Below are 26,953 nucleotides of genomic sequence, written 5' to 3'. Positions count from 1 at the left end.
TGCTGCGAGTTGTGAATGGGGGGGGTGCATGCAGTTGAAGCTGGGAGTTAGACTGGAGGAGCCAGGAAGTAAGTTCGAGTTCACTTTTTTTTTTTGCCGACGAGAGACTTAAAAAACCAGAGCAGCTCGCTGGGTAGACGGGAAGACACGTTGAAATCTGGGGAAGCCGAGTGAAGGAAGGAAACAGATTCACGTGGAGACCGAAGAGTGACGTATTACTAAACGATTTGGAGGGGGAAAGGATTGGGAGCCTTAGCGAATATACAGCCGGATCACTAGCAGGGCTGGACTGTATTGCCGTGCAGTTCACTCATCCTCAGTCACACGCACACACTAGCGAATACCTGCGCAAAACCGGAGGGGAGAGCGAGGAAAAGGCTGACCGAGTCCTCGATTGGGAGTGCTGTTGCTTTTTCTTAAAGAAGACGGAAGAAGGGTTACAAAAGATGCCACGGGTCGTCCCCGATCAAAGAAGCAAATTTGAGAACGAGGAGTTCTTCAGGAAACTGAGCAGAGAGTGTGAGGTGAGCAAAGTACTGCTGGCGTCTCGATCGGGAAGCGGGGCGAGTTGGATGAGATGCGGGGGTTACCACGCAAGCAAGGTATTCCGCTGGTTTCGTGGGGTAGGGTAGAGACAAAGTGTTTACGAGAAGGAAGGGAACACGATAGTTCTCGGGGGTTGCATTCAAAGGCATGCTTTGATGGTCGCTGCTTTCTTGTTACCAGTGAACTTCCTGTTCTGTTCCGAGTTCTGTACTACTATGCAGAAGAATGCAGCCTGCTTTTTTTCTGAGAATAGGGGATCGTTGACATACATTTATTTGCAGTTTATTGTAATGGTGTAACTCTCTCTGCAAAGTACAGCGCACTAGTCACTGCTTCCTAACCCATACCTCGGGGTATTAAACGCTTAACCCGTTGATTGCACAGGTGTTGGAAATGTCCTGGTGGTTAAATCATGCATGGACAATAACGTTTTATATATGTGTGTGTGTGTTATATATGTCGGTGTATGTTTAAGCACAACTTAGTCTTGACTGATTTGTGAAACGCTGTTTAAGAATAAGTCTGAAAAGTTGCAATGTGTGTGCGTGAATCTGAGGTGAAGCTGACGGCAAGCACCATTACTCAAGAGCAGACCTGACAGATGATGCCAATATATTCTTTTCACGAAATAGTCCATTCATTTTTCAAACACCATACTGTGTATACATGTTTGCATTATTATTATTATTATTCCAGATCAAATATACGGGATTCAGAGATCGCCCACACGAAGAGAGGCAAGCTAGGTTTCAGAATGCTTGTCGCGAAGGACGGTCAGAGATAGTAAGTATTCACTAACCGCTCTTCAAACGCGTTTGTCACTGGTGTGACCTGCTGAATTCATGCTTTGGTTTCCCAGCTTTTGATGAGTAGACCACCAACAGCACCCGGAACTAGAGAATGCCGTTTTCATCCTGTAGTGTTTCTATAGTGAAGTAACTTCCTACAATCTTGTAACAAAAGGGGTGCTCGCAATATTGAATACTATTAGCGTGAACACGGCTCATAGTTAGATCTTCGTATTGCTTTTAAAGAGAGATAGATAGGAGTGCGTGTCGTACAGCACAGTGGTAAACTAAATAGCCGTTACTAGTACAACACTATATATACACACAGGTTTTGTGGATGTATGTTGACACAGATCTGTGTTAATTGTATGTGCTTTGTTCAGTATGACACCAACATTTAATCGGACTTCACCCCAGATTAATTAATCCCTTTCTGGTGAAAGTCAAGTCCCTCTCAAATGTATTTTAAGAAGAACCCATTTGAACAATCAATGTCTTGTGTATCCTAAGGGGATAACCAGAGGTCTGTTCCTGTACACGTTTTATTCAAGGGTTCAAAGTAGGGGTAGAATATCCTTTTAGATATCTGGATGTCAAACTCTCTCAAGATTTTTCTGCGGAACAGTGCATAAACTGTCTGCCACTAGTGCAGTACATCTACCCGAAATTGCTTCAGAGAAGTAGGCCTAGTATATATCGGCTCCATCAACAGAACAGAACCGTGTTGCATTATTGAGGTCTCACCAAAAACAGATCTACGCAGGGGCAGTGCTGTTTAAAAAGCAACATGACCGTGGCTAGTGCAGTCCTAGCCATGCTGTGCGCTTGAGAGACCAGAGAGTACACTGGAAACAAAAAGATTTGAATATCTGAAGTACGGCAAACTCTCTGATCAGAATTCAGCGGTGTTAGGAACCGCGCTGCTCAATGCACGCCCCATAGGCGCTGTGTAGACACCAATACTTCAGTCTGATGACTTTTCAGCCGCGCCTCTTTTGGTTTTAAAAGATAATTTATGTCCTCTTTAACTTTCAGTAAAGCTGATTGTAACCACTTTTCAGGATAACCACGATCACGAAAACTTTGTATCATCTCATTGGCATTCCTTTCAAAATCCTCTTCCGTGTCACAAATTCTCCACACCCGGTATAATTGACTTAACAGCAGACCTGTTTTGAGTGGAACCGGATGACGGTTGTTGGCAAGCAGTGATGAGTTTCTGTCTGTAGGTTTCTTGAATAAGGTAGTACGTATTTTACCATCCTGTTTAAACAGTTACATCCAAGAAACGAAGTTGCCTTGCTTTTTGTTACAGTACATTTTAAACTCTCAATACACCTGTTAAGAAACTCCACAAAATAATCCAAATTTGTTTCTGTGCCACTTCAAAAGAGGACAGGGTCCCCAACGCGTCTCCAAAATAATACTTATTGTTTAAAAGGGTGGTTGTTCCATACCTAGACATTTTCAAACGTGTCCATAAACAAATTTGCGTAATTAGGAGCCATAGTTGACCCCATAGCTGTACCTTGAATTTGTAGATAGTAATTCTGTTCAAATAGAAAATTCTTTTTACACAGGGTCATTTTGGCAAGTTGTATCAAATCACTTGGTGGATCATCCCTCTCTCTGTTAGATTGAAAATATAGTAAGGCTTCAGTAGCAAGCTGATTTGTAATAGTCCTATATATGCATGAGACGTCCAAGGTAACAAACCAGCCTTATGCATCTGCAGAAGAATCGCTATATATAAATAAAAAAAAAAAAAAAAAAACACAGATCTGTGCAGGATGTGGATTTTACACTTGTAGAGGAAGAAAAGCCCAATCAAAACTTGTACAAGTCTTTGAAAAAATCAGAACACAAGCTGGATTTGTCATTTGCCACATTATATTTAGACATAACTTTTGCAGTTAACAAAATTAGAGTAAGTTATCCTAACAATATAGTTCAGTAGACAGTTAAAAGAACAGACAGATGCCAGTTAAAAATGCTCCAAAACATTACACATTTTTTGTGTTTGAATTATTTTTATTTGCAGTGTTTCATGTCATCTCCAGTATAGAATTGAGGTTGCTGTAGATATATTGCCTACAAAGTGTCTGCGTTGCAGGCTACAAAGTGACACACCTTGCTTGTCGTATCTTTATATAATCCTGGCTAACTCAACAATAAATACAGACATGTAACCTCTGTTTACTTAGTTGGTATTCCTTCATATAGTCTTAGGGGGAGAAAGATACTCCTACAGAACAGCTCACAGCCAATCATATAATAAGTAATCGTTCCCCGTGCATCGCTGCCTCACTGACATTGCAACCCAGATAACCCAAAGACCACTTTGTTCTGAAGCACTCCGGTAAGAACAGAGAGCAGCCCAGTCCTGGCTGTGTGCGTATAAAAAGGGGTACTTGTAAAGAACATTACCGTTTTCTGCAGATGTTCCAGCCAGGGTTTCATATTGCTGTTATTAATGTCAGCAGAAGGACTCATTTAAAATAAAATCTAGATTTTTGATGCAGTATCGTGTGTCCCACACAGCCAATTTGCGAGAGTTGGTAAACTAGAATCAGATGTTTGTAACTTAATACTTGAAATAAAAATGATGACTTTGTGTATTTTATATTTGTTTTTTGGTCTGCCTAATGCTGCCAGGCTCAGGGCTCACACACTGATGTAAAAAATGAATGAATACTGACTGCATAATTTATGTAAAGCCCAGCTCCTGATCCTGTTTGTATTGATTTTTCTAAAAGGCTTTTGTGGCGACAGGAACCAATCTGTCTTTGCAGTTTTTTCCTGCAAACTTGCACGGGGAGCAGAGGCAAACACCAACCAGAGAATATGTGGATTTCGAGAGGGAGACCAGCAAGGTAAAAATCCCTTTTTTTTTAAATAAATAAATGTTACCCAATATCCCCTGGGCTAGATTCTAAAATCACTGTACTCCCTAAATTGTCATTAGCGGAGTATTTTCCAAAAAGAAAAAAAAAAGATGCACAATAAAGTTACCAAATGAGAATTAAACCACTGCGGTGTTTCATTTTGTTACTATTATATATATATATATATATATATATATATATATATATATATATATATATATATATATATATATATATATATATATATATATATATATATATATATATATATTTTTATTCATTTTAGAAATGCAATTGGTATTCATACCCCCCCCCCCCCCCCTTTACATTTTAAGTGTAATCTTTAAAAATAATGCTTAACAAATTACATTTAAAAAAAAAAAATCAACACATTTTTTGTATGTATTGTATCAATCCCCAAAGTGTATGCTTGTTGACAATTTAGGGAACTCTTTCAGTAATGTTTAAATCTAAGGTGTGCAGAGAGTCAGACTCATAATTGACTGTAAGAAGTATTAAAAAATCAATTCATTGATGTGCTGATTTCAAACCAATTGAGTAGTCAATGGCACTGCACTTAGGCACAGTCCGGGGGTCTGCCTTGCTGTCGTACCGAGGCCAAACGGACTTTTGATTGGTAGTTGTAAAGGTGAGGGAAGAACAGCTTTTCTTGTTTTGAAATCGAGGCATCAATGAATTGTTTTTCTCAATACCTGTTGATAAAGGCGATTCTGAGTGTCTGCACACGCCAGTGCAAAACCATGTGTGGTGTTCAGGCTTCCAGTAGCTGGTAAAGGTCTTTCTACAGCATCCAGTGCGATGTTGTGTTCATGAATGTGTCCGATGCTTCAGCAGACAAGCAGGGCTTCTTGGAAGTTTCTTTTATAGCGGGGTTGTAGCTGACTGCAGGAAAGCAGCAGAACGTGGCCAAGGTTTCCAGAGTGTGGCTTGTTAAAATGCTCTGAAGAGGAGGAGGATTGAAGAATGAATCAATGGACCTTTGCCCTGAAGCTAACCGGTTATCTCAGCCTATTCATTATTTAGACGATTGCTATTGTAAAATGTCAGATTATAACGCAGTCCATGGATTAACTGGTGCATTTAAAGGAACACTAACGGGGAATTCTCCAGCTGATTTGAATACTTATCATATTGAGAGCGAACCTTTGGCATTGTGTCTATATAAGAACAACGTTTTCTATTCAGTGCATCACCCGAACATATATCACACTTGTATATTATATATATATATATCCGTATAGCAGAGAAAATGAATGAAATTTCATAATGATAAAGCCCCGAACAGCCACATCAATATCCAGGATGAAGTGCAGGTGGAGGACTCATTGCTAGCATTACTGTTCAAGGCAGCAGTTTCTGTGTTCCCCATAGGGGAGAATGAGAGTGGTGCTGGAATGTGCTGGATAATGAGTAAAATGTTCTACAGTATATACCTGCTAAAGTAACATGACCCATTGAAACACAGCATCCATTTACATACACGGAACATAAATATTCCCCTGTGTTTTGTGCAGACCAGTTTACACATAGCCATTGAAAGGTTGACAATGGGGCGGGTTTTATTCTCGGTCAATCTGGCGCTTCATTGGTGCAGCTGCAGTAGGCGTGGTGTGGCGTCCGACCCGGTTCGAAAGTTAATCTTTATGTTAAGTGTTTTCTGTGACATTGTTATATATTTTTAATAAGAAGCTACTTTGGAAGTATTTTGAGGAAACGGGCGCAAGAACCGTGGTGTGTAAATAATTATGCCAAACAAAGGTGCCGAACCACAAAAACACGTTCAGTGCTTCACCATTTGAAATGAAAACATTCAGAAATTACTTCATAATACCATTAAGATTCTATTGATTTTTTGTATTACATGCAGGACAGTTCCTATAAGATCGTTGCCTTTATTAAAAATATGCATGGACTAATCTATCACTTAATCAACTAATGCCCATAAATTAATCAATCAAAAATTTCAATCGCGTGACCGCACTAATGTCAATATATGCTTTGGTGTGCGTGTTTCTTTTTTTTTTTTTTTTACTTTGTAGTTAATTTTTTTTGCTTATTTATGGTTTATTGCTTAGAAAATACTAACCAGTGCTGTCAGTATCCACCATAATGTAATATAAAATAATAATATAATACAATAATATATAATATGTGGATGTGGTTTAAACGCTGACACCTGCATAGCATTTAAACAGTCATAAAAATGTACCAAAAGCACTCATTGGTTGTTAAGAATGTCACCCATAGCAATTCAATTTAAGAGCCTTTTTGAATGATCTATCTTAATTTTGCATCCTTCAGCTCAACAAAAATAATTGAGGACTGAATTATTCTGTTTGAGTCAAGCTAAGGCTTTTATTCTGCCTCCTAAATGTTTGATTTGCATGGCATTTTCAGTGTCTCCTCTCAACCGCACAGAATCTCTGTTAAACTCTCAGCTGAGAACCGGTTTCTGTTTAACTAGTGCAGTCCACCTCCGGGCTATAAAACTACAAACTGAATGGGAAGTGATTTCTAGTGTGCTGTTTCATTGTATTCATTGAAGTCGGGGCTTTGGCCTTGTGCAGACAGAAATTGTGCAATCAATTTTGTACTAACCAAAAATATAAATAATAAAAAAAAGTCCAAGTTGCTGAGTCTGTATCGCTACTAAAGCATTGAAGCCGTTGATCATTAGCTGGTTTTGTTACAAGATCAGTATCCTGTTACTGAGGCTTTACAGTCTAGAAACAGAAGTGTCTTAGCATTGTAATGTCTACCTAGAACATTCATTTCATGGTGTTCTCGATTACCGCCAGCCACCTTTATCATCAGGCAAACGAAGCGAGTGATGTGTTGATGGTTGATTACAGGGCTGTGCTCCGCTCACGAGACGCTTCGGTTCCTTTGTGTCACGCCAGGTGCTCTGCAGCAGCATGGACAATAGCAGCCAGGATTGAGAGCTGCCCTAAGATTAAATAAGTCTGTTTGCGTTCACCTGTGCTGTAATTACCAGGAAAGAAAGACAATAAGCCAAAGGCAGCTGTTTATCTTGTTAAAAGTAAAAAACAAATCTTACTGTGCAATCCGCCTGATTTTTATTTGATAGATCTCCTGTCATCACCCACAGAGGTATCATCTTTAATCAATCAATGACACATTCACTGTGCTTTCAAGGTCTGCCGTTTTTAACACACTGAAATCAAGGCTTGCATTGAACTGCAAAGCCCCCCCCCCCCCCCCATTTGCTTCTGAAACAACTACAGTATTTTTAATGTTGCAACAAAACAGCCCAGCTCGAGTAATAGATATCTTGTACCTGCAAGCAGACTCTTTTCCTGAAAAAAGAACTTCAGAACTAGACACCAGACAAAGCTTTAGTGTTGCAAACGCTTCCCATAACTAAGAGTCCCCCTGCAGCCGTCCTTAGGCTGGTTCAGGCTGGCAATAGGCTAGTCCAGTCTACAGTATATTTACTAATGTGTTGGACTGCATAGTGTTATCGCAGGTAGGGCAGTCTCAAGGTAATTAGTGGGCCTGTGGAAGCTGCCTGTTAAGTGCAGTGAAGTTGTTTTGTAACTTGAAAGTATGTTTTAGTTTTGCAGTAAAAAGCTTGGAAAGCCCTCCCTGGTGTGCAGGATCATATAAACAGCATAACTATAACATTCTTGGAACAGGAGGATTGGTATGTGTTTATTTCTTTTTAAATCCTGATTCCCGAACTGTAGGTTTGGGTTTAACACAGAAAAATAAGTGAGAGATCTGATAGTTTGGGATTTGCAGAAGAAGCTTAAGCAAAAGCCTTAGTTATTGTAGAGAATAGATATCACGAAGCTTCTAGAATGCTTTAAGATTACGTGACACTGGTACTGTGGAATGTCTAGCATCTCTGTATTCTGTACAATATACATGCCGAGTATGAATGGCTATCTAAGGGTTTTTTTTATTTTTTTTAATAATTAAGTCTTAAGTATATTTTGATTGTAAAGAATAATTTTTAAAAAGGGCTGTGCGTCCACTTAAAAATATACTTTTTCAAAAGTGTTTTTTTCTACTCCACATATTCAGTAACATGTAGGAGAAGTACATTTATACTATTGGAGGGAATTAAAGCTGTACTTTAATCATTTTTTTATACATTTAAAGGCGTACAGTCAATTTTTTTTTGTGATCCTTTTAAACAGCTTTAAATATCTTTCCTGTGTCTTTAGGCTGATTAGGGTGCTGATATTTCCTGCTGTTCAGAGGACTGCGATTAGACTTGCTGACTCTGTTGCTTTCTGTTGCCTGTTGCCAGCAGTCTAGGAGAGCAGTAGTAGAGTGTGATCATGAGAGAAATGGCAAGGTGTCCCTGGTTTGGATGGGAGAAAGAAAGGTCCATGATTCCCGAGTGATACAGTTCAGATACATGGGAAGCCAGCAGTAGAATAAACAGGTTAATTGCATAGGTGAATCACTCTCTATTTAAAACTCTGTGTAAATTCCTTTGATCCAAACAATTCCCATCCAGTAGGAGTCGGCAAACAGGAAATTGTAAACCTTCTGGAGCGTTTAGCCTATTTTAAGCTGACGGGGGGGGGTTCCCAATGCTTGCTGGATCGTTGAACACTCCCCCCACCCCCTCGTACATGCGTTCTGCTGACCAGTGTGTGGATTGCATTGTGCACGGCTGCTAATTCAGGGAAAGGTGACAGAAGCATGGTCAGGGATAGCTGGAGTCATCGTAGCAGGCACACAGGAGCGTGTGTGTGTGTGTGTGTGTGTGTGTGTGTGTGTGTGTGTGTGTGTGTGTGTGTGTGTGTGTGTGGAAGAATGGGCATATTCACAGTGCTCAGTCAGGGCAGATGAGTCAGTGCTGATCCAGTGGTGCTGGAATGTGGTGGAGCACAGCATTGCTTTAGGAACATGTTGTCTCGTATGAGGGGGTCCTGTGTCTGTCGCCGTGGGGATTGTGGTGTCTGGTGTCACAGTCTGCTGATTCACGAGCGCGTGGGAGGCTGATGCAGCGGATCCCTTTACAAGAGGTTTCACACAGAGGAAATGAAAAGGTCCAGTTACACTTTGCTTTTGCCAAACTCATGCAGAGAGAGAGCCTCTGAGGATATGAACAACATGAGCAGCACCGCCAAACCCAATGGATTTTCTAACGTTCATTCAGTTGTTTTCTAAAGAACAAAGGTGCTTTGCAGTTGCACTACAATACCTTCATTGACCAGCTGTGCCTAAAACAGTAGATCGCATGACGATGATAACGTATTAATCATCCTCACCACTAAGATTGATCTGCTGACCCATTGAAGCAGGGTGGAAGAATTCATCCCACTGCTGTGTGTGCTCCGTGCTACTGGCACCCTTGTCGACATATTCATTTGGCATGATGCTAATTTAGCAGTGATTTATTCACTGATTCAGTAACAGCGAGCGCCTTGATGAGGACCGTTTCATTCACTAATGCTGATTGTAGTGATGCTGTGACAGGTTTTTAAAGTAAGTGGACCACCTTTATGGGTCAGTCGTTATTTTACATTTTACAAGTCATACCAGATCTTCAGAACAGTGACAAAGAAGGACACACGATATAGCTTTAATATTCTTTTAACAAAAAGTTTCACATGTTTGCACTTTAGAAGCCCTCTTGGTCCTCTTACCCTTTTGACGTCCTTCAGTAGGTGTCCGTTTCAATTCATTTTCTGTTGTTCGCCAACTGTTGGCTGTCAGACTGAGTCTACAAACCAAAGTCATCAAGAGCTTATTGAAGTCCCAGCACTGCGTTGATATAATAAAGGGAAGCTTGCAGAAGCACTGTCTACTGGCTCTGCTTTCCTTTTATTAAAAGAGAAACAACAGCTTTTCAGAGCAGTAATAGTGCTATTTATTTAGATAACAAAATTGTACTTTTTCATCTGTGCATCCTTTCCAACGTTGAGTCTTTATGGGACTTTTTTTAATATATACTGTAGCGGTACATTTAAAAATGGTATGCTACCTTAATTATTGTGATTTTAGCTTTTTTCCAAAGAGTTAAGAACCAGTTTCACCTCCAGAAGTGAAAGCCATGAGAGGTTAGTGAGTGAAGAGAGTCACTGAATAGCTCAGTCTCTCAGGATCACTAATAGATACACAAGGAAGCTGACCGGCACGTGTGACCCAGCCCCAGGCTTCTTCCAGTGACACTGCAGAGCAGAACAGAGCAAAACGGGCAGCTTTTCAAATCTGTGTCTTCACTTGGAGCGTTGACAGTAGAGTGTAAAGTCAGTTTTTGGTGGTTTCAGGCACCCCAATCCCTGATATGGTGTCTGCATCACAACTGGTGCTGCTATAATTGTCACCTTAGCTGCCAAGGATATGCATGAGGATGAGAAAGTAGCTACATTTCTCAAAATGTCTTGCAATTGTCTTCAAGTTTCCTAATCGAATTTAAGCAATAATCGATGCATCAAGAAGCACAAATGTGTGGACTTGCAAAAGCCTTAAAGAATTAAGAATTAAAACATACACTTGCATAATATTATACATACAGTAGTAATGTGTGTGCTTGTTTTGTACACTCGATCAATACATGTTTATTTGAGGCCTGCAAATTGAAATCCATGGTGATCAATAATTGCTTAACTGGTGCATGTCTGCTTAGAGGTGCAGGTCTGGATTCGGAGCATTTGGCGGGGCAGTGTTGGACAGATGCAGTAGTTCACCATGTTGTCATACAGTAGAGTGTAACATTATCAACCCACCTTGCCAAAGAGCTGCAGGGTTGCGTTATAGCATGTCCACATCAGGATCCAGCGTTGCCATTGTATCATACCTATGTAATCACTACCAATAACAGTTCAAGTTGAAGAGTAGGTGTGCATTCTGTGAACTCAGGGCTTGTGGGAGGGAGGGGAGCGAGACTGCTTTCACGGAGGAGAACGAAGCCTGTGGTGTAACGGTTTCTGTATTTTCCTTCCTGCTTGAGTTAAAAGCTCCCTCTTTTACGCAGATGCAGGAAATTGTACCAGCATAGCCAGTTCTGTGCCCGGCGTGCTGCTCTGAACCCGCAGGCTGCGCTGTGTAAGCGTGGAGCCTCACTGGGAGCAGCTGAGCTGGAATGATCACCTTGTTCTGCAATGTTTTCCAGTGTCAATACCACAGTACAGACTTGTGGGGCTTGCGGAAGTAAAGCAAGCAATCAATCAGCTGATGTTTGTGCTGCTCTGACTGGTCTAGCACCGGAAGACCAAAGCTATGAACGTTTTAAATGGGACTCCTGTCTGATGCCTGGTGTAATAAAGAAATTAAATAAATAAATACACGAGCGCAATGAAAAAAGACACCAAGTCCAGTTAAAGGAATGTCAAATAAACCAGTGTGCAAATCCTTAATTGGCACTGCATGATAATACAAATATTTATGTTTGATATTTTTGGAACCAAGTATGTTTTATGAGGGCACATGTCTTGAATGTCATTGAATATGTAGACCTGTTTAACATTTATCCAGGTTAGTTAGGATATCTGCTTTCTTTGTATATTAATGTTTCATTACAGTTAAATGATGTACCCTGTTGATTTATCTTTAGTGCACTCTACTGCAGTTTTACAGCTGCTTGAATTGAATGAGCTGAGTTTATCCAGGGCCAGGGTTCTGGGAGCAGTTTCACAAAGCACTGCCAAACTTTAGTAGAAATCTGCAAGTCTTAAAGGAGAAATTAGTTATTTTCTTAATTCTTTTTTTATGGAAGTGAATTAGATTTAGCAGACTGCTGTGTATAACCTCCTTAGTGAAACTGGTCACCAGGTTATTAGGAGCTTGGTCATTCAACAGGGAGGCTCACACAGCACACCCTTTCAACAGGAGCTGTGCAGTGAGAGTCACTCAGAAAGAATGTATTTCTTTTTATTTTGAGTACAGTAGTAACAGATCCACTTGTATGTTTTTATTTTTTTTTCCCCCAGGGTAAAACAATCGAAACACATTCATCTTGAAAACCCATCCTTAGTGCAATTTATTTGACAAGCCCTGGATCAATAAATAAAGCAGGGTGGTATTACAATAGAGAGTCTAGCCAACTCAGTTCCAGCCGAGTTGAGTCTTGCCTGCATTCCTGTCACGTCCTGCAGGGATCGTATTATTCCAGTGTCTATTTATACCCAGGCACTGTGATGTACTGTGCAGCTCCTTTAGCTATTTTACTGCAGTTTTTAAAACTGCAACAAGGAAGTGCCCAACCACCGTGTCTCCAGAACGAATATAATGATTATTCTCCAAAATGATAAAGGAGCTGCAAATCGGCTTTTTACAAACTGATGAACACTGTTATCGGTAAAGTAAGACGAGACTGTGGTTAACAAGTGTTAGCTAGCCAGGTGTCTCCAGTGGACAGCGCTATTACGAGATTGATTAGCCACAGTGTATCAAGCTCAGCTGTGTCGTTATTATTAGACAACTAGTAAAACCAGCAATAGATCAAACTGCTATGCAATGGGAGCCTTATTCCCATCCCTGCATTCTGATATAACTCAAGTGATCTCTGTACCATGAGTGTCAAAAGAACAAAGAGCCGAGTGAAACCTTTTTTATACCCAGAGTTGTACCCGTTGTGCCATTTCCACTTCTTCTCTATTACTTATTGAAGTGAAACTGACACAGTTTCTCTCTGTCATTTTTTAAATTCTAAATACAAAACACATGATTTATTTTATTTATTTATTTATTTATTTATTTTAGTTTTTTTTATTTAGTTTTTCTCTTAAAAGCCCAAGCCCATCCTGTCAGCAGCTCTTGTGAAATCGCTGCAGTGGCAGATGTTGGCTTCAGTTTGAATCTCGTTAAAGCTGCTGCCAGCATGTTGTGCTACACACACATGTGGCTGAGCACGAATGTCTTGTGAAAATAACCACATTGAAATGGCCTGCTGTATAAAATAAGATCACTTTCACAACCACAGCTTTCTACGCACGAGATGCAAAAACCCAATTAAAAAAAAAAAAAAAGACAGAACCGTTCCAGGCACAGTGATGGCTGGAGATCACTGAACTTGCAGACTCTGCGTTACTGTAGTCTTTGCACTGGCACCAAAGTTTTGCTAGCCTGGCTTGTAAACATTGTGGACAGTTACTTTAAGTTTGTGTTGGGTTAGGGTTGTTGTTGTTCTAAGAGATGTCATCATGTGCAGCTCGAACCAAAATCTGGGTTTTTACGTCTGCCCACACTGTGCGAAATAATTAGTTGTTAATGATTGTAAGGAAATATTTATCGGTATAAAAGCTTACTTTTGTTTTGCGCACGTTTCTCCTTTTCTCAGATGTAAAATCATTATACAATGTAACAAACTTGGCAGTTTATTACACATGACAAACTTTGCAGTAAACTGCAGTTTTTTTCCTCTGGTATGTTCCCTTTAACCTCTTATAAATCACAAAAACCAAAGCTTGTAATCATGAACTACTGTTAAACAAAAAAACGCTGCGTTGCATTTTTTAACTGATGTGTCAGCCCCTTTACACAGTGAAGCAGAGGAGGCTGCAGATTACATTTCACTGTAATATTGGCAGCTTTTTGGGGTGCTAGTATTCTGTAATTGGGCACCTTGGCTGCCCAGCTGACATCCTGGAGGTCTTGGCTGCTGTCCAGGAGGTGTAGAGTAGCTGCAGCAGAGCCTGTCTTGAGTAGGGCCTTCCCTGCGCTGTGAGACATGAATGCCAGGCTTTCTCTCGATAAACAGATACCGCTTTCAGTGTCTCTGCAAGTCGGTCTCTAATCACAGAGTAATACTGGGGAGATGGTGGGTGGGGACGAAGGAGAAATCGAAGACTTTGTTGAATAGTCCCAGTGTCTCTTGCTATCTCCCCGCTACAGAACAGCAATCTCTTCTCTAAAATCTCCTAAAATGTGGTTATCCCACAAGAGTCTCGCTGAGCAGGCAAAAATGATCCCTCCCATTTCTGCCAGGGAGAGAAGAGGCCTCGATCCAAGGAACCTTTCCAGCAGCTGATGTCGTATATCGCCTCTTCTCTGTTTTGCTGTCCCCTCCGAATTCGTCTCCAGATCCCACATACTGGCACCAGAGCCTGTTCTAGCAGGGATGTGTGTCTACCAGAGGGGCGTTGTGGGAAGGAGGCTTGTTGTGAATGGCACCTTGCCCTGAGGAGAAGATCGAAACACTAACAGGTTGTGTTTTTTTTTTTTTTTTTTTTTTTTTTAATAAACATCTGGTTGTCTGGAATCGTGGTCATTCTAAACAGGAGCTAGGCCAATCTGAACACAGAGAGAATATTCTTTTAATAGCTTTTTTTTTTAAATAACCTGAAATCTGAAAGATCCAATTGTGATGTAATTGTAATAAAACACGAAGAACTGGGTTGATCAGTGAGGGCCATTGCCTTTTCCAGATGGTGCTGTCCAAAAAGGAACTCTTTATTCTGCCTCTGACTCACAGCTGTGTATACAGCCACTGACTCTCAGCTCTTTATACTGCCTCTGACTCACAGCTCTTTATATTCTGCCTCTGACTCACAGCTGTGTATACAGCCACTGACTCTCAGCTCTTTATACTGCCTCTGACTCACAGCTGTGTATACAGCCACTGACTCTCAGCTCTTTATACTGCCTCTGACTCACAGCTGTGTATACAGCCACTGACTCTCAGCTCTTTATTCTGCCTCTGACTCACAGCTGTGTATACAGCCACTGACTCTCAGCTCTTTAGCCTCTGACTCACAGCTGTGTATACAGCCACTGCCTCTCTCAGCTCTTTAGCTCTTTATACTGCCTCTGACTCACAGCTGTGTATACAGCCACTGACTCTCAGCTCTTTATACTGCCTCTGACTCACAGCTGTGTATACAGCCACTGACTCTCAGCTCTTTATACTGCCTCTGACTCACAGCTGTGTATACAGCCACTGACTCTCAGCTCTTTATACTGCCTCTGACTCACAGCTGTGTATACAGCCACTGACTCTCAGCTCTTTATACTGCCTCTGACTCACAGCTGTGTATACAGCCACTGACTCTCAGCTCTTTATACTGCCTCTGACTCACAGCTGTGTATACAGCCACTGACTCTCAGCTCTTTATTCTGCCTCTGACTCACAGCTGTGTATACAGCCACTGACTCTCAGCTCTTTATTCTTCCTCTGACTCACAGCTGTGTATACAGCCACTGACTCTCAGCTCACTGCCTCTGACTCACAGCTGTGTATACAGCCACTGACTCTCAGCTCTTTATACTGCCTCTGACTCACAGCTGTGTATACAGCCACTGACTCTCAGCTCTTTATACTGCCTCTGACTCACAGCTGTGTATACAGCCACTGACTCTCAGCTCTTTATACTGCCTCTGACTCACAGCTGTGTATACAGCCACTGACTCTCAGCTCTTTATACTGCCTCTGACTCACAGCTGTGTATACAGCCACTGACTCTCAGCTCTTTATACTGCCTCTGACTCAGGTCTGTACTGCCTCTGACTCACAGCTGTATACTGCCTCTGACTCGCAGCTTGGGCAATGATTTTGAGTTACGTGCAGCTATGTATGGCAGCGAATGAGATGGAAGCAAGCATGTGATGACTAAAATGCACAAAAAATTGGGAGTGGGCTGTTTCCTGTAATGACAGAAGAACAAATGCATCGGAGAACAGACGTTTACAGACTTGGAGGCTTTCTTTACAATATAAACATGCTGTTTGTTTCAGCCCTTTTGACTGCACAGTTGCACCTGCTGTTCATACTTTTAAATCCAGACTGATTCACGAAAATTTAATACATGTAAGTAGATGTGCTGAGTTTGTACCGCTATACAAGAATAGTAGAAAAATCTAAAGCAACGTCATTGGTGCATCCGTCCTCTGAACCAACCGAGAACCTGAACGGGAGAATTTCAAACGTTATTCAGAGAGATCATTTAGGTTCTTTACGCAAGAATGTAAATTACACGGGAAAGTTTTGTACTCTGAAGTAACATTTAAACATGCCAGCAGTGAAAAGCAATAGTCTTCATATTATTGGCTTTGGTGCACTATTAAAAGCGCTTGTGTATGTTGGTGTAGCTAGAAATACATTATCTGGTGGCCTTTCTGTGAATTCTTGTTTTTTTGCTGCACTTCGTCTGTGAAATGTAGTAAAAATTACCATGCCAAAATCGTAGCCTTACTCACAGCACATGTTGCTTCTGTTTTAATTTGGTTTCTATAAATGCTTGGAAAGTATTTTAGATTGTAATTTGGGTGCACAGGGAAGGATGAGGCTGTATGAACAAGGTCATTCCTTTAATAGGATCCGCTAAAATATGTATTAAAATACATACACATCTTTTGAGGCTACGAAAGGCTCTCCTTCAGGTAAAAATGGAAGGCAAAGAAAGGTCCTTTCAAATCGTCTGGTATGTAGACCAGTGCGGTTCGTCACTCTTTCAGATTAAGGCTGTAAACCCGCTTGCGCAGGAATGGCCAGTCCTGAACTGAACTGAAACACTGTATTTTGGAGTTCATGAGCAGATGCGTGGTTTTGAAACTGCCAATTTTGAAGCAAATGCAAGTTCATATTTCCAGAGAGGGAAATACCATAATAAAGCGGAATAAAACTAGCAAGAAACAACCTGGATGCTGCTGGGAAATTCTCATTGTGATCCCCGAGGTAGGGGGAAATGTTGTGCTAAGAATGGGACAACCCATGACTGCTGAGTGGCCTCTTCTCCTTCTCAAACTTGTCTTGTGTTCTTGCGGAGGGGTTTGCTGGTTTGCTACTGTTCAAATCATTTTATTTCTTGTTTTTAAATGGCGGTCCCTTCGTGTTGAAAAATAGTGATCTGCTTTAACTGGAAAGAAGCGCACCGCCCCCATTTTTAAAAGTTTACCACAGTAAATTGCCACAGGAATTTTGCAGTTTTCCCATGCTTTTCCCATAGTTATACGATGCATAATTTGCCCAGTTTAATATGCTTTCCTCTGTCCATAGCTCCGTAAACTTTACAATGCTTACCTATAGTTTGCCATGCTTGGCTACATGCTTTTACTGTGGGAAGGTTTTTTCCCCCTTTCTCAGAAGGTCTCCTTGGCGTCTGCAGTGTGGCCTGTGCCTGGGCCAGCCAGTGTGTGCTGTGTAACCCAATGAGGAATGCAGTCCAGGACGACTCCACCTTCCAGCACAGCCAGCACCAGAATCACCACAGACAGGCCTGCAACAACTACTTCAATATTCAAACGACGTTGTGTTCCAGCTTGAGCTTTGGTTTTGATTGACATCCTTACGTTTGTGCATAGAACTCCCACGCGCACCAGCTGGGGGCCTTGATGTTGCTGAGGTTTCAGTTGGATGCAAATAGCAGTTACACAAAGCAAGCCAAGGGCAGTGTGTTGGGTGTTTTTTTTTTACTTTTGGAATTCAACTCCTATGTATTATTTAGTGGCTCCTTCCTTGCCAAGCTAGAAAACATGCATTAGCTGCTGCTGCTGTTGATGTTTTATTATCAGCTGTTTAATAAACTCATTAGAAATACTCACAGACTTACAATTGAATGTAGGGGGGAGGGGCAAATATATGCAGTATAATAATGCATGGTGTGGCAGTAAAATGTGCTCCAAAGTGGACTGTATTACTGCTTACCCCTTCTACTGGAATAACAGTTGGGTATTTGTCCATATCTGTGCCCTCTGGTCTCTTGCTCTGAGTTAGGTTACTACAGGAATCCACATTTTCCACATCACTTCATGTTTGACACATTTTTTACTTCTTTTATATAAAGCCAATAGTAAACATGAAATAAAACCCAACATCAAGAAGAGCTTGCATTGGATTAGTACTTGGAAAACTCTTGCATTCCGAGTGGAAACGAGTCTGCTGTTTGGTGTTTAAGTGAGGAATGCCCTGCAATTATAATTCTGTGCTGAAATGTATATCTTTCCATGAATATTTCCAGTGTTTATAGGCTCCTTCTGTTGCCAATTATCCACTTCAGTGTTTTAAGAAGTTCATCTTTTGTACTAATTAGAGTCGCTGTTCAGATTTAGCCGTTGTGTGGGTTAAGTGAAAGAAATGTAATGACTGGGGATGCCCTTCCTTGGTTTCAGTTGTTGGAGCTGGGTGGGAGGGTTGAGGGTGGGGTCCTCGTTAACCCTTTACTCTCCTGGGCATGTTCCCGTCCCTATTGAATGTTTATTTTCTCAAAGATGAATATATTGGACACTGGGCACAAAAGGTTACAATGTTTTCCCTTTAACCCATTCAGTGCTGATTTTTTTTGTCGGCGCTGAAGATTGTGAAATTAAGTTGAAGTCTTAAAGGAACTCTAAACTGCGCTAAGTTTATTTTGTTTGGTTTTTAAACGTGGCGTCTCGATCGCTGGCTGGTTCATGGACGGCATGTTTGGTGTTGGTGTGTGTTGCAGGTTCACCTCAACGCCCCCATGATCCTGAACGGGGTCTGTGTGTTCTGGAAGGGCTGGATCGACCTGCAGAGACTGGATGGTATGGGCGTCCTGGAGTTTGATGAAGAAAGAGCACAGGTAAGATGATACTACAGAGAAAGCATTCGATATTGAGAAAGAATTTGAAATGTTTAAACAACAGCACGTTCTATTAAAAATACAATATGTTAATATCAGTTTTTCATCTGTTTATTAGATAGATTTAATGACTAATCAAGTTGAGAGTGTACTTTCTCTTGCACTCTTTCAACAGACCCAGAGAGTGCACGAGAAAAGCACTCTCAGCTTGATTAGAGCTTCCACCGAACACTTGCAAAATGCTACGGACATTCTTTAGTTATTGAGAGTGAGGGAATATAAAGGTGGGATGGATGTCTCGGACTCATCTAGAGAAGAAACTTTGTGATAAAACTTGGTCAGGACATTCTGCTATTGAAGATCACAATCTGTTTAACATGTGTGTTGGCAAGTGTAGAGTAAAATACACCCATTCTGCTTTTAGGACTTTAAAATACGCTTTTTACTGTGTGCTTCATTAAAAAGGCTATGCACCAGTAACAGTGGCTGCATTGTGTCTCGGTTATAGTGAACCTCTGGAATACAAAAATGCATCTTTAATGTGGTGTGATGCATTTTTGTGTAGTTTAGTGTGTCTTTCCATGTAATTGAAAACTCATGTGTAAACCTTTTCGCCCCCGTTAAATAAATAAATGAAAAACTAACATGCATTTACTGTGGTAATCCTTCGTTCTCAAGGAAAATTTGTAAGAACCCCTCTCCACCCCTTATTTCTCAACTTCTAACCTCAAGATTAGCTGCTGTGGGGGGAGCTTGAAGAATCTGGGACTCTTAAGAGCAGTGCCTTCAGCTCCTAGCATCTGCACAGTGGGAGGGTGTGCTGCAGGCAGTTTGTACGCTGTGACTAAGCGATGCCTCTTAAAACATTGAAGATCAGGGGCCAGTTTCACAAAGCACTGCTAGCACTTAGCAGATTGCTATCTTATTTGTACCCGTTTCAAAAAACAGTATCTTATGATCAAATCCAAAAGACTGCTACCTAGAACTGCTTTGTGAAACTAGCCCCCGCTTGTTGGTGAACTGCTTTTTCCACCACAGACAATGAAGAGTTTGTTTCCATTGGAAAGTGCTATAAAAAAAAACAAAAAACCTAAAATGAATAACAGTGAACCAGTGTACTAATGGGCTCTGATAATGGGGTTAAACCTACGATTTAAAAAAAGAAATAAATAATCAACTGGAGTAGCTAGTCAAAATCAAGACACTTTTCTTAAACACAATATGCAGGATGCATTTTGTAAAAACAAGTAAATGTATCTTCTTTTTTTAAGAAATTGAAATGTGTTCAGTAAAGATTTCGGATGTTTTGGAGTGTTTTGGAGTTCTTCACACAGAACTAAAGCAACGTGCTCTGCCCCTTGTGTCTGAACAGCAAGAGGATACTGTAGTGCAGCAGGCCTTCGACGAGCAGAGGAGAAGGACTCGAGACTTTGATGACAGAGACCGGTCTCATCGGGAGGACTTGGAGGTAAGGGCAGGCTCTTCATGGAGAAACACAGACGGCATGCTGACAATATCTTCCATTTTTATCAGAGAATTCAGCCGCAAGGTAAAACTTTGAGGACTCAAGCAGGCAAACCTTTTGGTTAGTGGCTTTGTCGGTGTTGCAATAATCATGGTGCTAGCCGTAGCGTTTATGAAGAGACTCGCCATAGCGTTTATGAAGAGACTCACCATAGCATTTAAGTTTTAATTTATATGAGAGACTTTATTTGAGAGACTTTAAGTGTCCTTTCTGCTGCTGGAAGTGTTACGTGAATGGGAATGTTTTGTACCGTTTCAATCCACTTCAGTGAAACTGTGTTTGAGAGATTCTTCACCCCTCCAGTAGTATGTCTTTGTGTATATCCTGTTCCTCTTTCTCAATTCAGATTTAAGCATGAACAAAGTCTGAAAGGCATGAACAGCAGACTGAAATACCTTGCAATTATACAAGAGCGTTGTGGGTTACAAATAAATGGATGCCGTCAATTATATATTTTTTTAAAATTCCAACCAGGTCATAAGTCTGCATTTTACTCCCTGCTGTGCTTTGCGGTGAACACTAGCCGCTGCCCGGACACTAAGTCTTTAGATCTTTAGTCTGTGGCAATTCATTATTCTGCACACCCGGGCTACGATACTCGTTTTTAAAAATACAATTCTGTCTTTTTAGGACCTGGTTGGATCAAAAACCTGGACTGTTGATGGCTCTCAAGGATCAGGGTTGGTCTCCTGATTTTTAAATATTTTACCTGCGTAGCTGGAGCTCGGCTCAGCCTCCAGCCTAATCCGATTTGGAATGCTCAGGACACTGACCTTGAGAATATTCAGCACCCTGCTGAGAATTCACACTGCAGTTTTCAGACTGCAGATAGCTCCTGCTCTGTATTACTGTGTAAAACCTAGACTGTAGGAATGTGTTTATTACTCATTATTTGAATCGGAAACAAAAAGAAAAATGTCCCTGGCGGTGCAAAGTAATTTACAGCACACACATTCCAAATAAATACTAGATCATTTGCAAATACTGAAAATGATGTTAAATTCCACTGCAATAGCTGGTTACTGATGCTATGACGTTCCGCTTGGATTCATGATGAATCAGAGGCAGTTTAAAAAAACCAAAAAATGGAAATGCGTAATAACTAGAAAACATAAGCTGTTCCGATGTCAATCCTATGGAATTCTGTTGGAATTCCTGCAAATTTGCGCCCCTCAGTTGTAATGTGAAGCCCAGCAGGGCCCCCTCCTTGCAGATCAATGCACTGTACATTTCATCCTCTCCACACAGCTGGAGCAGATCAGCCAGCCCTTCCCGAGAGCTGAAGTTGATTTTCAGCAGTGCCCTGAGCGTGTTTTGAATATGTTTAAAAGAGCTGTATATATGCAAATTGACTTTAAATGGAGACCAGATTCACAGCAAAAAACGACCTCAAAGAACCCCCCACCCCCCACCGGGAGGCTCCTGCAACGGTAGCTGGGAAATTTGTCAACAGCTTGGCAACACATGAATTTCATAAAATAGTTTTTTCAACTCTCTTTCTCTCTCTCTCTCGAAGTATAATTTTCTTCTTTTTAACTTGATTGCTCCCACATTTTCTCCCAAACCACGAACGCTTTTACTTTAACAGTCGGTTGTATTATTTTAAAAAGAACAAACAAACTCTATTCCAGCTTCTTTTGAACATTTTCAAAAGCACTTTAGCACTGAGTTAGTATTGCGCCCTGGCGTTTTACTAGACCATGTATGTGAATGGGTTAGGCTGAGGTAGACCCAAACTGGGAGCAGTTCATTCTCTGTGCAACCAAATTAATTCTGTATCTTTCTGCCCCTTTTTAGTCCTGAATTTGTCGAGCTGAAGAAAGTGAAATGAAATGCTAGAATTTTAGTAAAGTCCAGTCAGTACTTCTAAACGGCACCAAGATAAAATGGGACCCCAAGGTCCCCCCAGGACTGAAAGGGTTAAGCTCTAATCCAGTGTTATAGTGCTGGCCACAGCCTGCTTCTCAAATCCACACACACACTAACTCAAGGAAATGTGATATGCTGTTGAGCAGCTCACAAGAGGAATTCAGCTCCACAATAATGTCCTATTGTTCTGAGAGAGTTAGGCTGGCTTTTTTTCTCTTCGATTAACCACGGTATAAATCTCTTCAGGCTGTTTACCTCACTGAAACATTGTAAATATCAATGTGATGTTACTTCTGACTAATACAAACCATGTGATTCAAACCAAACTATCTGATGCAAAGAAATTTCACATGACCGTATCACATTGATATCGGGGTCTGCTGTTACATTATATTATATTACAATAGTGTGTGTTTTTAATTATTTTAATTATCTGTTTACTTAGACTCCTATGTACAAAAAAGCATTATTAAAAAGGTGAAATAGTACAATAAAATAAACTGGTATTCCTTTCTGCGATGAAGAACCAAAATATAAAGATAACTGAGTTCCACTCGACTTAATGAATCCGCAAACAGAAAAAATGCCTTATTGAAGATGAGCTGCTGGGCAAAGCTAAAACCGAGGCACACCACTGCTTACAGTGTACCTGGTATTAATATATAATTAGGCTTGATCTTTTTGATTACGTTCCCCCATCTGTCAGACCTGATCTGGCCTCTATTGATTGCCCAGGATGCTGGAATTGCGCCACTCGGATCTCCTGCGTGTCGGATGTCTGTCGGGTTGTGTCGGGATGTGATCCACACTGCTGTCCAGTGACCTCTACCATCGGGGTCCCTGCAAGGCAGTTTGTGTGGAGGGGTCCTGTGATGTATTCAGTTTATGAGCCAGTTCCTAATGCTGTGCCAGGGATGGCCAAAGTTGTCCCTTTCAGTCCTGGTCTTTGTTCCAACCCTGTTTCTTAACTGAACCAATTAACACTCCAGCCACCCTGATATAGTTCATTATCTAATTGTACCTGTTAAACCTGGAGTGGAATGGCCCTCCAGGACTGGGACTGGACACATGTGGGCTACACCAAGGGGAGTTTTAACTCTGCTTGAGGTGGGGGGAGGGGGGTTCTTTCAGAATTGTCACTTGAATCTCAATCCGAGGTTAACCTCTTGCAGATCTTGGTTTGCTATTTGGAGGTGTACAGTGTCATGCAAACAGGGTTACTGATCAGCAACTTCAATCAGTATTGCAGCCGCTGAGTTGTGTGAGCCGTAGATACAGCTATAACTATAGCTAGATATATATATAAAACTCAATTGTGTTGATCCTTGTTTCATTTGCTTTATTTAACCTGTATCAACAAAACACATTCTGACAACAACTTTTCTTTATCTAGACCAGTTTCAATGTAAGATTCTTGTAGTAGCATCCTTTAATTTTTTTTTTTTTTTTTTTTTTTTTTTTTTATATAGTTTAAGATAAATACATTTAATTAAACAGTCACACGTGGTCCAGCTCCTCTACCATATTTTCACACAAGTGATAGGGCGCTGTACCTGTGCGTTCCATTTCCACGATCCAACAGTGCCCTCTAGTGTCTAGCACTGGTTCTGCACTGTTGCTGTTATTTTACTGTTCTGAGACTTCATGAATCAACAGTTTTATGAGATTCCAGTGGCTGCGATCTAACAGAATGCAATCCCATGTTTCTAATTCAGATTTATTATATAAACATAGAGGGATGGTACTAAAAGGCACTAAAAAAATAAAACCTTTTAGTACTTTCTTTCCGTCAATAAAAGATACCTTGATGTTTTTCTGTTATAAATCTAAGCAGTACTGTATTTTGTGTGTTCGCAGGCAAGGCGACAGCAGGACCCGAGTCCTGGATCCAACATGGGAAGCGGAGACGACCTCAAACTTCGCTGATCGCTGCTGAGAGCGGTGGGGCTGTGGGGTGTGGGGCTGTGTGCGTAGATGTTTACAGAGGACCAAAGTTGAGAGAGGGCTGGAGGGATTCCACTAGCCCTTCTCCTGGCCTGTGGCAGGGGGAGTGTCTCTCCTTCTGCCAGGGTTTTGCACTATGTTTGTGTTACAGTACCCACATTGCCGACCGCGTGCATGTACCTAGTAGCACCTCTGCATGTCAGTTTTGTTTCCTATGCAAGCTTATTTAATTTTTTTTTTTTTTAAATTGGCACTGTTTGTAATTAAAAAAAAAAAAAAGTTTCCAGGTCAGGACGTTTACTTTTGTTTTGTTTTTTTCTTGTTTTTTTCTTGTTTTTTTTATATACAGGTCAAATGCTGTCCTGAATTAATGACATGAGTTGTATGTTTCTCTAAATCTTGGGGAGCCGTTGCTTTCCTATGCATTGCTTTGTTGGTTATCTTTGTGATTCTGTGCTTTGGATTTCTGTTCAGGTTATTTCTCAGCCTTGGTTTTCCAACTCTTCTCATTTTTAAAAACATGTCCAAAAGACTTGTTTTTAAAAGTGATCCCAGCAGCACAAAGCCAAAAACAAGTCACTGCGTCTGACAGGGCGTGCTCAACACTTCAGAACTTCACTGTGTCTGACAGGGTGTGCTCAACACTTCAGAACTTCACTGTGTCTGACAGGGCCTGCTCAACACTTCAGAACTTCACTGTGTCTGACAGGGTGTGCTCAACACTTCAGAACTTCACTGTGTCTGACAGGGTGTGCTCAACACTTGAACTTCACTGTGTCTGACAGGGCCTGCTCAACACTTCAGAACTTCACTGTGTCTGACAGGGCGTGCTCAACACTTGAGAACTTCACTGTGTCTGACAGGGCATGCTCAACACTTCAGAACTTCACTGTGTCTGACAGGGCCTGCTCAACACTTGAGAACTTCACTGTGTCTGACAGGGCCTGCTCAACACTTCAGAACTTCACTGTGTCTGACAGGGTGTGCTCAACTCTTGAGAACTTCACTGTGTCTGACAGGGCCTGCTCAACACTTGAGAACTTCACTGTGTCTGACAGGGCCTGCTCAACACTTCAGAACTTCACTGTGTCTGACAGGGCCTGCTCAACACGTAGTAGAATGTTTTAATACAAAGCGCCAGGGAGCATTAGGTAATCATTGACGTTTAAAAGGGAATTTTTAATAAGCCTTCTACTGTTTACTGCATCAAAACTTTAGTGTAGCGTTTTGACGAAATTGAAAAAGATTTTGTCAAAACATTTCTCATTGAATTTATAAAGTTGCTTTTAGTATTTCTAAATTCATACAGTTATGGGTGGTTTTATTCTATTAGAAATAACGATGAGTCCATTGTTTTAGTTGGATTTCTTTTCACATACACTCTCTATACCTCTCTTGGGTTATGTAGAAATCCGCTTTCATCCCAATCCTGATCCAAGTTCACTGATCACATAACCCTGCTTCCCTCTCCCACAGTCCCAGAGACTGCACGCTTCGGTACGTTCACCCCAGGGGTACTTCTTTTCTGTAGCTACGTTACATACAAGTTCATGAATGGGTTGTGAAATAAATCAAACCGTCTGTAATCTGCTTCTGCACTTGCAACTCCATCCATAACAAAATGTAATCGTAATAATGCATCTGTAATAAAATACTGTAGAGATTAAATACTGTAATTGTGGCACATTTGAGGTTCATCATTGACTTGCCAACGGTTATAAATATGGTTTATGTATGGCAATGACATGTGCGTTCAAACGGTTACCCAAATCGTATTGAATTTTGTTTTCATTATATTGACCTCTTGAGCATGTTCTGGTATGCCAGTGCTGGACTGATAGCATCTTTTAATGCTGATGTTAAGACCAGCTTTACTGTCTACTGGTTAGCACGAGACTACCTGTTATTTTTTTTTTCTTTTAAAGTAATTATTTTAAGTTATTGATGGAATTGGAGGCGTATTGAGGTTTTTTTTTTTAATTATAATTATTTCTGCATTAAACAGTTGCTTTTTTTTTTTTTTTTTTTTTTTTTACCGCAGTTGCCTTAAGTTACAAAATATTGCTTTTGCTACCTTTTTTTCTGTTACATCTAAAGTGTTTTTAAGTTTTTGTTTCACTTGTCTTAATAAACTTTTACCAAACCAATATCTGGTGTGTATTTGTTGTGTCTGAGTTGGGGGAGGAGTCCAGTCGCTGTCCCCGTGCCGTTTCTATAGGCAGCTCAGACGTCATCGTTCTGTCCCTGGCACACACACGTAAAGCATTCTGACATGAAGGAGAAAGACACTTTGTGGAAATACTTGTAGAAATGAGATACATGCATTGCCTATTATATGTGTTACTAGACGTTTAGTGTATAAATAAAATGTGAATTTTATGTTTAAGAAAATCAATATTTTAGTGCAGTTCCGCTACCTTCAGTGAGGACTACACCATTGGTTCCCACCGCTCCCAGGCAAAAGAAAAACGATCAAATTTAATGTGAAACAATGATACTAATCTTGATATCACCCTAGTTAGAATCTTTTATAATCTCAATTGAAGAAAAAACCCTGTTAACAATATAAACAACACAGTAATCAATCAATCAATCTTTATATAGCGCCTTTCATAGCGGACCACCATCCCAAAGCGCTTTACAAGATGCAGAAACAACAAGAAAATCCATAATACTTTAAATAAAGAGAAATGCATAATACATGATATACAGTAAAAACAATGCATAATACATACAGTGGAAAGTGCAGAATACATGATAGCAGCATAATACATGAAATAGTGCATTAATACAGTGGAAAGTGCAGAATACACGATAGCAGCATAATACATGCCAGCATCTGTTTTATTTCAGGTCCAATTGTAAATGCAAACAAAGGGAATTCAATAGGATTCAAATATAATGTCTTGCCCC

At 40.7% G+C, this 26,953-nt stretch overlaps 1 protein-coding gene across 2 annotated transcripts; it reads left to right on the top strand.

Annotated features, from left to right (window-relative positions):
• LOC121325788 (core-binding factor subunit beta-like) lies at positions 1 to 26,187 on the top strand. Of its 2 annotated transcripts, XM_041268802.1 has the most exons (7): positions 1 to 524; positions 1,243 to 1,329; positions 4,091 to 4,207; positions 18,586 to 18,702; positions 20,075 to 20,170; positions 20,858 to 20,907; positions 23,954 to 26,187. In XM_041268802.1, exons 1-7 carry the CDS (start codon positions 447 to 449, stop codon positions 24,030 to 24,032), a joined length of 624 nt encoding a protein of 207 aa, XP_041124736.1. In that variant the 5' UTR covers positions 1 to 446; the 3' UTR covers positions 24,033 to 26,187. The 2 variants fall into 2 exon arrangements, with proteins under 2 accessions (XP_041124736.1, XP_041124737.1); XM_041268803.1 differs by lacking the exon at positions 20,858 to 20,907 and having other exon boundaries at positions 4 to 524.
• Positions 26,188 to 26,953: the final 766 nt, after the last annotated feature.

Source organism: Polyodon spathula, chromosome 13, assembly GCF_017654505.1.
Source record: "Polyodon spathula isolate WHYD16114869_AA chromosome 13, ASM1765450v1, whole genome shotgun sequence".
Classification (NCBI taxonomy): domain Eukaryota; kingdom Metazoa; phylum Chordata; class Actinopteri; order Acipenseriformes; family Polyodontidae; genus Polyodon; species Polyodon spathula.
This window is presented reverse-complemented; position numbering and strand designations above follow the sequence as displayed.

What these genes read in the sequence shown, in the direction of transcription:
- LOC121325788 (XM_041268802.1), top strand. Translation starts at nt 447, where the DNA reads ATGCCACGGGTCGTCCCCGATCAAAGAAGCAAATTTGAGAACGAGGAG. An exon ending in GCGAAGGACGGTCAGAGATA is followed by an intron (nt 1,330 to 4,090) that starts GTAAGTATTCAC and finishes TTTTTCTAAAAG; the next exon opens with GCTTTTGTGGCGACAGGAAC. An exon ending in TTGATGAAGAAAGAGCACAG is followed by an intron (nt 18,703 to 20,074) that starts GTAAGATGATAC and finishes GTGTCTGAACAG; the next exon opens with CAAGAGGATACTGTAGTGCA.